The 11,813-nt window shown below is 37.2% G+C and overlaps 1 protein-coding gene across 1 annotated transcript; it reads left to right on the top strand.

The window, feature by feature from the left end:
• The first annotated feature begins 15 nt into the window (after positions 1-15).
• On the top strand, positions 16-10,736 carry ZNF518A (zinc finger protein 518A). Its single transcript, XM_008643920.2, has 3 exons — positions 16-134; positions 1,029-1,147; positions 3,432-10,736. The coding sequence occupies exon 3, from the start codon at positions 3,551-3,553 to the stop codon at positions 8,177-8,179; it is 4,629 nt and encodes a 1,542-aa protein (XP_008642142.1). The 5' UTR covers positions 16-134; positions 1,029-1,147; positions 3,432-3,550; the 3' UTR covers positions 8,180-10,736.
• Positions 10,737-11,813: the final 1,077 nt, after the last annotated feature.

The raw sequence follows: 11,813 nt of genomic DNA on the forward strand, positions 1-11,813 counted from the left end.
CAGCCCCGGCAGCGCCCGCGGCGCCGCGGCTCCCCCGGCAGCCCCGGGCGGGCGGAGGCAGAGTCAGCCCGCATGTGGGCTGGCGCTGGTCGCGTGTCGGCGCCGCGTTCAGCTGTTGTGTTCGTAAATGGCAGGTTCGCCCTGTGGCACGGGCTGTCCATGTGTGTGAGCTCTGAGAGTGCTTCGGTGGTTTATTTTCATTTATTTTTACAAAAGCACCGTTGTGCTGGTGAGGTTGTATCTGACTGCTCCAGCTCTATGGGTTTCTTAAGATCTAGTTCTGGAAGTTCTTGCATGTGTCCAGGTCTTGGGACCACTCTAAATTTGCAGGCATATAGAATGGGACTAGTCACGGGATGTACTTCAGTATAATTTTATTTATTTATTTATTTAGTAAAATTTAAATAAGTCTAAATTTTGTCAGAGATCTTGAAAATACTGCTTGCCGGGATACCTGTTTTGAATTTAGTTCTAAATGGCAAAACTGTAAAAGCTACCTAATTTAGCAGTGTCTAGCTCCTATCTGTAATTTCTCACTAGATCAAAATGTTTGTACTCACTGTATCTGCATTTAAGTCTACTTACTTGTTTCAGATACTGTGAATGTAATAGTCTGCCTCCTTTCAAGGCTTTTGCACAACTTTCTAGAAACTTATAATTAGGCCTTTGCCATTGAAATTTTTCTTAAGAAAAGATAAGTGCCTTTTGAGTTCAAGTTAAAATTGGATGGACAGACATACCAGTCAATCTTTTCTGTGCTGTTTTTAAGTTAATCATGTGTTTATGCTTCCCAGTTATGAATGCTTGAGATGTAGTGGCAAAGCAAAGGTAAAATAGGCATTGTTATATTGTGTATATATATGATATTTATATTGCATTATTTGGGAGTGAAAATAGTTCATGTTTTTGTCTTCAATGTATTAAAAATCCACATAATGTGAATTTGTGAGGGATTTGTGCTTTTCAGCTTATTCTTTCAGTTATGCTTATATTTACACTATTTAAAATACTTCTCCTTTTGTTTCCAGAGCTTTTTTTAGTATTCCTCCTGACTGTGGCCTTTTCTGAGTCTTGCATACTTACCTCTTCTGTGTGTGTCGAAAAAACCCAGATGCTGAAGAATTGAAGTCAAGTATTTTTTTAGCACGTAAGTCAGACTTCTTTGAAAATATACATTTAAAGATTCCTGTGGATTTTTTTTAATGGTTGTTTTGAATAAATATTTTTATTTGTCATGCTGCAGGTGCTTGTTGATAGTTGCTACCCAAAAATAACAAAATTAAGTTGTAATTTATTAGGTTAATTAATTAAACGAGATCTTAGATCGGGACTCCTTGCCAAATGTAAATGTTGCCCAGTTGAGGACCACACTGGCCTGGTATTGAAAGCCTGGGCCTTGTTCTCTGCAGCACTTTATCCACTTCTGATTTCTATAGTTTTAACTGTAAACATACTTCAGGTTTCAGTGTCTGACAGTGTAACACTTTAATCTGAAGGATGGGCAGCTACCATCAGGATGGTGTATTGCATCATGCAACCTGTAATCTTTGTGTTGCATCTGTGTATTAAAAAAGTTGTTCAAGCAAACAAATCCAGGTCATTTTTAGTTACTTATTCTTTATCTGGAAGTTCAGCTTGCTTCTATTCAAATAAGGGATATACCATTGGCAAGAGAATGCATTTTAATGCAGTACTCTTTTAGTGGAAATGGAGTGTAAATGCACATGAGTTGTTCTCCAGGCTCAAAGTAGGGTAATATCCCACGTATTAATCTTCGGTGTGGAAGACGGGGAATGTGTCATTGAGTTACCCAAAGTGTTTCCATTTGGAGAGACTCCAAGGAGGGAGTGTATGTCTCTGTGGTTTGTTGTTTTGGGGGTTTTTTTTGAGTGTCAGATGTATAGTTGAAGTCTTGCAGTCTCTTCTCATATCTGGAGGACACAGTTCAGTGAATTTACTTGATATAAGAGTCTGTGTATGGTGTCGATGTTGTGTTTATTATTTTCAAGAATTGTGCAGAACTGCTAATATCTTTTCCAAAGGAATGCACTAAAACATGTGCTTAAACAAAGTGTTTTACTTTTCTTGCTACATGATACAAGAACATGGACTTGAAAATTTTTCAGTCTCCATTTTCTTTGTCAGGTATTTGAATGTCTAATGCTAGATACTTCCTTCTCCCTGGACTGTGGGAAAATACTTGAAAGACCTTAGGGCTAATGCTTATGATGGCTTGGGGATCTAGAAGCAACCCTTGCGCTTAGTCACAGTGAGGGAGAGGATGTGATCATTCTTTCAGTTTGAATGTGAATAAATAAGATGATCTCATGAGTTCCAAGTCTGTGTTGCTTCGGGGTGAGCACGAGAGTAGGGGAGAGAGAATCACTGATCAAATTTCAGCTAACAATTTACTAACTTTTGTTAGGAAAGAAGAAAGTGACTTTGTGACTTCTGTGGAAAAAGTTTGTAGTAAAAAGTGTTATACTAGTGAAGAAACAGTTCTTCCTTTCTAGTGTTGCTATTCAGAATTCAAATTAATTTTGCTGCTCTTTCAATTCTGCTGATTTCTGTGTTGACGTTCTGTGCGGGAGTGTTGTTCAAGCGTAGACTTGAGCTGCTATAAATTGTTGCTGCAGCCTGTTATGGAAACACTGACATGAAGACTGTAGCGAGACAGTGATGCTGACCATAACTATTTGAGCCTTTTAATCCATAGAGGAGTACTGCTGTCAGTCATGCCCTGAAAATATTAACATGTATCCAGGAACATGCAATGAGAAACCTGAGAACTTTTGTCTGTTGACTACTTCAGACTCGTGTGGTACTAAAGGTAGGCATGTGAAAAATCCATTGTAGGTCAGTGTCATTGGTTTTTTGGTGTTGGTAAAGGTCATGTCTCCATTAGTAAAGTAGATCTTTTGTCAGGTTCTGATTTTACTTTCTTTCCTTTTTAAGCACAATAGTTACTTGTTTTTAGTACTTCACTTAGGTTCAGTTAGTGACCTATGTCACAAAGGAGTGTTTTTATTTGCTTGAAATCCCAAATGAGTAATAAACACTGGCTTCATTTAAAAAAGGTAGGTCTTGGGATTTCTTATGCTTACAGGGTGAGAGAAACCCAAAATTTGATGACATGTATCTTTCAGTAGATGTTGTTCTTTAAAACTTATTTTTCAAGTTTTATATTTTTTTTTTGAAAAAAAGCCCAAACAACAAACCAGCAAACACCCCCAACAAAAACAAGCAAACAAACAAAGGTACAGTGTAATAGCTTTTTTTTTGCCTCCTCCTTTTATTTTTCCCCCTCGAGTGCTATTATAAAAATTAATAATTTCAAAGATTGGCATATATTTGTTAATGAATTGTAATAGCTGTTCTAATTGCATTCGTTTTAAAAGTAGTATTTGCTTTGTTTTGTTTTTTAATTTCAGGAGACTGGAATGGGGAAGTCGTAGAGCTTTGAGAATAACTCGGTGCAGTTGTCTCATTTGCTGCCGGAAGTAAGACTAAATCGCAAGAATTCATGTAAAGAAAAGCAAAACCTAAAATCATGTCATCTGAACAGGAACACTTTTTTTGTGGTAAAGAGCAAATCAGTTTCTTAAGACACAATGCTATGAAGAATTTTTCTACAGACATTACTTTGAAAAAAGAACTGATGAGTGATCCTTTAAGTATGACAATTCAACCAGCAATTTTAGATGTCAATCTCACTTACGGACTAAAAAATGTGAAAATTGAATTGCCCAAGGTGAACATTCCAAATGAAGTATTAATGAAACATGAAGTTGATAGGTTTAGAAAACTCTTTCAGTGTAAGCAGCAAACTGCAAGGAAGTCCTTAAGTCTAGACAAAATAAGTGGAAGCAATCCCAATTGTTCAGATGGAAGCCACTTGCAAATTATACCAGAAGTGCAATTTGAAGAAGGGTTGAAAACTGCAGCAAAGATACTGAATTTCACTTGTACAAAGTGTAAGGATAACATTAGATACAGCCCAAATGACCTACAGAAACATTTTCAGCTGTTACACTATGGTGAGTTGCCTTTGTATCCTTGTGAGATGTGCAGCTTCTCAGCTAATGACTTTCAGTCACTTAAACAGCACAGACGCATCCATCGTGGCACTTTAGTAAAATGTGAGCTCTGTAATGATGAACAGATATACACTTTGTTGGCTTTGACAAAACACTTCATATCAGAGCACTGTGTAAATGGATGCTTCCAGTGTGAAAAATGTGGGTTTTCTACCCATGATGTGGGTACATTTGTTCAGCACATTCACAAACATAAAGAGATTCTCTATAAATGTGGAAAATGCCATCAAGAAAACTTTACAGAAGAGGAGCTCCAAAATCATCTTCTTGTTCATACCAATATGTTTTCTTTTGGTTGTCCTTATTGCAGTTACAGCACATCACGGAAAGATTATCTTTTAAAACACATCATAGGTTTACACAGAGACCACTTAATTGCAAAAGAAAAACTGGAAAAGGATAAATATGAAAAAAGAATAGTAAAGACTCCAGCAGGACTGAAGCTTGTGTTAAGAAGGTATAAAATGGGAGCATCAAAAAAAGCACTCTGGAGATGGAAGAAAATAAGCAGTGGAAGTGACAGTGCCGGAGAAGAAAATACACAAGTGCTAAGAAGTGTAAATAAAATTCAGACAAATGGTGAGGAGCTGAACCAGTGTATGAGAGATGTGGAAGCAAATGAAGAGAATGATCAAATTAAATACACAGAAAAGCGTCATTTCATGGGTGGAATGCTCTCTGCTACTACTGCACAATACAATAAGGCAGATGATGGAACAAGTTACGGCCTGGGATTATTGAAAAATGCTGTTCATGGGCCAACAGTATTGATGGTTAAAAACAATAAAATATCTGTTCCAGCAAATTACAGTGCTAAATTTATGGGCTTTAAAATGGTAGATGGAAAACAACATATTGTTATAAAATTACTACCTACAAGTAAGCAAAATGAGTATTTGTTGGGTCAGAAACTCGATCCTGTTAAAGATGGTTCTACAACTCCTTTGCTACAGACTGCTGATTCCTGTGGCTTTTCTTCAGGTGCTATACCACATGTAACTGATCAGTCAGCGTTAAAGAACAATTATGTTCATCCATTAACCTCCCCTCCGTTTTCTTGTCCTGCTCGTCATTCAGGAAAAACAAAAGTGGAAAAACAAAATAACTCCATATTGTATGGGAGGAGTGTTTCTGAAACTGCAGCACCTTCTAATATAGCTGTAGGAAGAAGTCCAAATTATTTGCCAGTGAAGCTGGACTCAACTGTACCTCCACATGAAGAGGTAACAAAAGTTGGAACTCAGAGTAGTATCTCACGGGGCAGCTTTAGTCCTTCAAGTCATCCTCAGGTATTACCAACCGCTATTACAAATACTCTTCATTATGACCCTATGAAAATGCCCTTCTTTCCTGAACTGAAAATGCAAAATGGTGGCCTGAATAATAGTAATGGAGCTAATAATCTCTATTATTCAACTTCGGTGGATTCATCTAATGAAGGGTTGTTGTCCTTTCACAACTATTCCAAAATGGACTCTTTGGATAATCCATGTAGCATTTGGACATCAACAGATGACAAATACAAAGAATTTAGCAAAACAGGTTCTTTTCAAAACAGTAGAAATGAATCTGCATCTTCATATTCAGAATCGATGAAAGGCTTAAAAGCAGAGAAAATTGTGTCAGCCCAATCAAATATTAATAAAACTTATGAACACATAAACACTAAGAATAACTCTGTGTCTTTTAAAAGCCAATCTAAATGTGATGTTGACAGCAAGTGTTCTACAGAGGACAAGCTTAATGGCCAACAGTATTTGGACACTAACATAGATCAAGGCTTTCAGAACGTAGCTGAGAAATTCCAGGAAAATGCCTCTGATTGTGTTAACTCTTTTTTAATGCCTAAAATCACATCTGTGTTCTCATTGCAAAGTGAACAGGCAGCTAATTATTTATCGCCTGAGATAAACCAGTTACTGCAAGATGTGTTAAAAGTAGAAACAACTTCTCAGCAAGAGTCCTACAGCAAGACGAATAACTGTGTAAAACTTCATTCTGATAAGCTGCTTTCTGGTCCTGAGACCAGGAATGCAGCCTGTGTGCATTTAAAAAGCTCTGCAACTGCGCATGGTTTTCAGAGGCCTCCTTCTAATGTAGACTTCAATTTATATAAGAGAGAGTTGAATACAAGATGTAGCACAAATGAAGGTAAATGTTGTGGGAGAGAAAGACAGACACCCAAAACATCATTTGATTCACAGGATGCGGACAAATTATCAAGAACTGCGGGTGTCGGTACATTGCTAAAAACTCAAACAGATGAGTTTACACAGCAGTTAGTAAAAGAGGAAGTACTGCCTGCAGCTCAAAACCCTAGCAGCTTTTCACCAGTTTTGCCTGTTCTTCAGGAACAGAAGAAAGCCCTTTTTGTTCAGTCCCTTCCATCACGATTTTTTGTTCCTTTCCACCTTTCTAACCAGTCTAGACAGCAGGTGGTTTCAGGAAAATCTCTTCCATCAACCAGTTCATCAGATGGGCATGTGACTAAAGGTGTACCTGCATCTTTTGTTTCAAATAAAGGACCTGGAATGGTTCTGCCTTTTGCTGGGGGAGTTGGAACAGTTACAAATAGCGCTAATGATAGTTCTCAGGTTTTAGGGGGAATTGCATCCAGAGAATTTGGGAAAATAACCATATCAACTTCAGAAGTGAAGGGGGAAAATGACAGTTTTGGAAGTAAAAGAAGTTCCTGTAATGGGGAAGTATGCAGTACAGTAAATGACTCGTTGAATAGTATGTTATTCAAAGCACCTCTTTCAATTACAAGCTCATCAGAGTCATCTGTGAAAGTAACTTCTTCTGTGAAGGTGTTACCAGAGCACCAGGATGCTGTTCTTGGTTCTTTGGAGTCAGTAAAGCAACAGGAAATTAAACAGGAACAACATGTTTATGCACTTTCGCCTGATGGACAGCAGGGAGTTTTTCTGAAATGTATGACACCAAACAAGCCTGTAGTTCACAAACCAGTTCTTTTTCAGGATAATGCTCGTCAAAATTGTCAACCAAAGAAAACCGGAGCCATGCAACAACAGCTTTTGCTGAAAATAAAGACTCCTACTTCAGATACACTGTCTGATACCACTCAGTCAGTAAGCAACTTGGTGCCCTCACTACAGGTGGATAACTTGCAGTTCCTTACTCCTGCACTAGCACAGAAACAAACTAATCTTAGTTTTAATGATGCCTTAAACTTACCAGGTGGGCTAATGCCAGCAAATGCCTCTTTGGCAAGCTCTAATCCAGCATGTTGTGTTCCTCCTGCAGGGACACAGTTGCAAAAATGTTCTACTGAGAGTATGCAAGTAATAACTGCTAACAAGAGGAATAACTTTGGTTGTCAGAAATCCACATGGAGCAACCAAAACAGAACTGCAAAAGTAAAACCTAGTTTAAAACAAGCTGGGTCTAAAAGTTCAGGAACTGTGGGTGTGCAAAGAAACAAGAATTTCAAACGTAAAAGGAAGGCTAGTTGCCCAGAACCTCCTAGAAAGAAAGTAGTGTTGCACAGGAAGTGTAAGGAAAAGAATCAGGCTGAAATTGTTAGTGAATCAGGTAGCCCTTACAAACCAAGGGCATCAAAAAAAACTGTAAGGAATTTGAAATTACTCCCTTTTAATTCTAACCAGCTTGTAAAATGCCCCCGGAGAAATCAACCAGTTGTTGTGCTTAATCATCCTGATGCAGATGTTCCAGAAGTTGTAAATGTAATGAAAACCATTGCTAAATTTAAGGGACATGTTCTTAAGGTTTTATTGTCAAAAAGAACTGTTGAAGCTCTTCTGCAGCCAGAGTTCTGCAATCCTTTGGATGTAACTACTGATGATTTTTCTCAAAAAAGGTACAGGACAATAAAACCCATTAGCCCTGTGAAAGAAAGATTTGTCTTAAAATTGACACTGAAAAAGACCAGCAAAAACAATTACCAGATTGTGAAAACTACCTCTGATAATACCTTGAAAGCTAAGTTTAGCTGCTGGTTTTGTGGCAGAATATTTGACAATCAGGATAATTGGGTAGGACATGGACAGAGGCATCTGATGGAGGCTACTCGAGATTGGAATTCATTAATGGAACGATGACCAGTGAAGAAAATTTGTATCATTCATTAAAGTTAAAAAAAAAGAGAATTAGTTGAATTAGGATACACAAGTTACTCTGTTTTGTATGTCAGTATTGTAACTGAGGTTGAAAAACGATGCAAAGTGCTTGTGTTTTAAAAGAGTGTATTCCCTATTGCCATCAGATTTGGGAAAGATTAAAGAACTTCGTGGTTTAAATAACTTGTAACTAACTGCAAATACAATTCCATAAAAATATGTATTATTTTTTATTACTGCTATAATTTGCTCTATTTTTATTCTATAGAGTGAGTCTTCAGGGCTTTTGTTCTGTACATACTTAAAAATCCCTAAACATGTAAATATTTTTATACTTTTTAGTTACTTGGTATAATTCTTGCACAGAAACTACACCCCTCCCCCCAGTTTTTCAGTTCTGTGCATGCACTACTAAACCAATTTTTGAAATCTTTTCAAACAAATACACACAGGTGTTATCCTGGGATTTTTGTTACTTTCACTTATTAGCTCTTGATTTTATTTTTCAGGGATTGAACACTATTGTTAGCAAGTGCCTCAAAGATGTGAAGCAGTTTACATTATGTTGACTGTGTAACCATGGGTCCGTATAGGGCCATTCCCCCAACAGTTTCATTTAAACAAAGCCATATGTGAATGCTTTAAGCTATATTGCTATGCACATGACACTTGTACTATTTCTGTGCAGTTTGTCTACTTTCTTAGTGAAGTATTTTTCATATAAATTAATAAAACATGTTATGATTGTGTTAATATGGTGAGTCAGATTGAAATCGATTGAAAATATACAGTATATATATTCATATTGTATATGGTGTTTAAGAATGGTGAACATTCCTAATCTGTATTGATTTTGTCACTATTAAATTTGCTATAACTTGTGTTTACAGAACATGACTTTGAGCATTTATAGAAAATATTTCTGTCTTACTATGTCTGCCACAAACCCTATAGGAAGGTCAGGATACGGGGAGGTGCAGAGCACCATTTCAGGCCAGTATTTGCGTTATAGTTTTATTTCAGGTGCGTGTAATTTGTCCCCATAATGACTTAATGTTTTCTGCTATTGCTTATTCAGATGCATTGCCTTTTGGGGCACCAGGGATTTGGCAAAATGAAGGCTTGAGTTACTCTTCCCTTACTTTACCAGCCAGCAGAGTAGTGTTCTTAGGAGCCTGCTTGCTTTCTACTTTCAGTTTTAGGGATAATGAAGACAGACTATGCTTCACAGTTTTTAGTCTTTATATAAGGGCATGTAAACAAAAGACCTTCTCTTAACCATAGGGACTGAGGCTATACAGATGAAGGTCTTTGTTACCCACAGTAATTATGTGTTGAGACTTTGTCCTCTGGATTCTTAATGAACCTGTAGGCTAGAAGCTTCTGTCTTAAGTGGTATTACCCTTACCGTGGGGCTGGCACCTTTTGCCTGAGTATGGCGGTTTAAGCCAGCTTCCCAAAGTATTGATGAAAAAACTGTCAAAATTGAATAGTAGGCTTGGAGGGGACTGGGACATTTAAATCTCTGGGGGTTTAGATTGTATGCAAGCCCAGGTAGTTTTCTGTTACTGTTTCCATAAGGTGAAAATGAAGATTGCTTTCTACCAGTGCAACAGTAGGAAGTCTTTCATGGATGTCACAGGCATGTCACCACTAACCTGAATTCAACTTACATTTTAAAAAGTGTTAAAATTATTTAAAAACAATTGCTTCAGGCTAGATAAATTTTTCTTTCTTGATCTGTGTGTTGGCAGGAAGCCTTGTAGCTGGTGACTTACGTATGGGAGTCAAGCAGTCAAGGCAGCATAGTTTGGGTGAATTAATACACAGTTGGTATGTGTTGTTTATCCAAACTGGATCATTTTGTGCTGAACAATGGGCTTGAGCTCTGATGTTAATTTGGCTAGGAACTTTGAAGGAGACTGGTGTAGTGGTGAGGAAACAGGTTGGAAAGAAACAGCATTAGGAAAGGACAAAAACATACTAAGATTTTTTGACTAGAAGGATCTATTGTCTGCCTCAGTTTGCTGTCCTGTAAACTGTGAAATTGAACCCATGAATTTTGGACATTGCCTTTGCCTTCTTTGGAAAAAATTTATGTTAAGTTTGTTTCTAAACCTACTTGCTGCAATTTCAGCAAGGATGACCAATTTTTATTAAAAATTACTTAGCAATGAGGTGAAAATTCTGCTATAGCATTAGGGGGGTTTCTCTATATTGATGAATCATGAGAGTGACAACTGTCACTGGAATTTTTTTCTAACTGGTTTGTTTTCCTTTGAATTTCCTATTAATTAAATGGTACTGCAGAAAAGAATGTTGTAAAGATAGGAAATGTTGAAATAAGGTTGCTTTATACGATCTTAATTCATTGTCATGTGTCACTTTTTCCATGGACATCCATCTCATTTAGTGCAGAGAATTGTTGCTCCCTCCTGAGTAGTGATTTAATATTTTGTTCCCCTACCCTTAATTATGTCCTAATATTTAGAGCATGTTGCTCAAGTACTGTTCTAAATACATAATTCTTTTATTCTTATGGCCTTTTCTATAATGCTTTGTTTGAGGTCCTAACAGTTTGGCATTTCTGCAGATTAGGTTTCAGAAAATCTCAAGTGGGACTTGACTGAAATTAAGATGGCAATTAATTACCGTCAGGAGAAATTTTGGTTGAAGTGATCTGACTGGTGTTGCAGTAGATGGTGCAGTAGAAGGTGCAGGGACAGTATGTTCAGTTCTTCAATGAAATGTTCAACTACTTTAACTATATGAAGCCACTATTTTACTGGCTGACTCCTGCAATGTTGGTGCATTTCTCAGCATTCTCAGTAAATGGGGGAAGGTATCTTACAAATATCCTACAAACCACAGTCTCAGTACACAGCTACAATTTATTCCTGAAGTATTGTGTGGACCAAGTGAAATACATAAATCCATTTGGAAAACTATTCAATGATCATATATTTAATGCTTGTATTGTAATGGGTATAGCTATGTGTCAGGGTTGCACAGGTAACTTAAAGTGTGTTAATTTTGAGTGCTTGGCTTTGCAACCATAACATTTTAAAATAGCTTGTAACAGTGCACATAGCAAGATAAGAAACCTTAAATCGATTCTAGTGTTTTGGGACATACAAAAATAGATGCAAACACAGGATCATCAGCCACTTGTACAGTATTTGTATTAGGCATTGAAGAGGCCTAAATTGTGTTAGGCCTTGAAGAGGCCCCATTGTGTATTCTTGGCAAGATGTGTATTCATCTTGTTATAGAGCTGTTGTTATGTGAGATTTTTTTTTTTTTACAACACTTCCTAATAATCTCTGTTTGCTGCTCATGCTTTTGATTGAAGGAGGAATGTAGTTTTGTAACTTGTGTGTCTGAACACTTGGATCTTTGAGAATGCAAGTTCTTACTCCTTTCATGGAGCAACATCATCAGGAATGATACACAGTACTTGTTGTACTCTCTGTATCAGGTATGCAGACAACACTTCTCCTTTGTACATTATTAAATATGATACTTTGCCCTGAGTTCTCAGACAAAAGAATTACTTTTAGTTCTAGGTTTAGGGTGTTTTTGTGTGGGGGGTTGTTGGTTTTGGGTTTTTTTTGGT

The sequence above is a fragment of the Corvus brachyrhynchos genome, unplaced genomic scaffold (assembly GCF_000691975.1).
Source record: "Corvus brachyrhynchos isolate BGI_N302 unplaced genomic scaffold, ASM69197v1 scaffold61, whole genome shotgun sequence".
In the NCBI taxonomy this organism is placed as follows: Eukaryota; Metazoa; Chordata; class Aves; order Passeriformes; family Corvidae; genus Corvus; species Corvus brachyrhynchos.

What these genes read in the sequence shown, in the direction of transcription:
- ZNF518A (XM_008643920.2), top strand. Translation starts at nt 3,551, where the DNA reads ATGTCATCTGAACAGGAACACTTTTTTTGTGGTAAAGAGCAAATCAGT.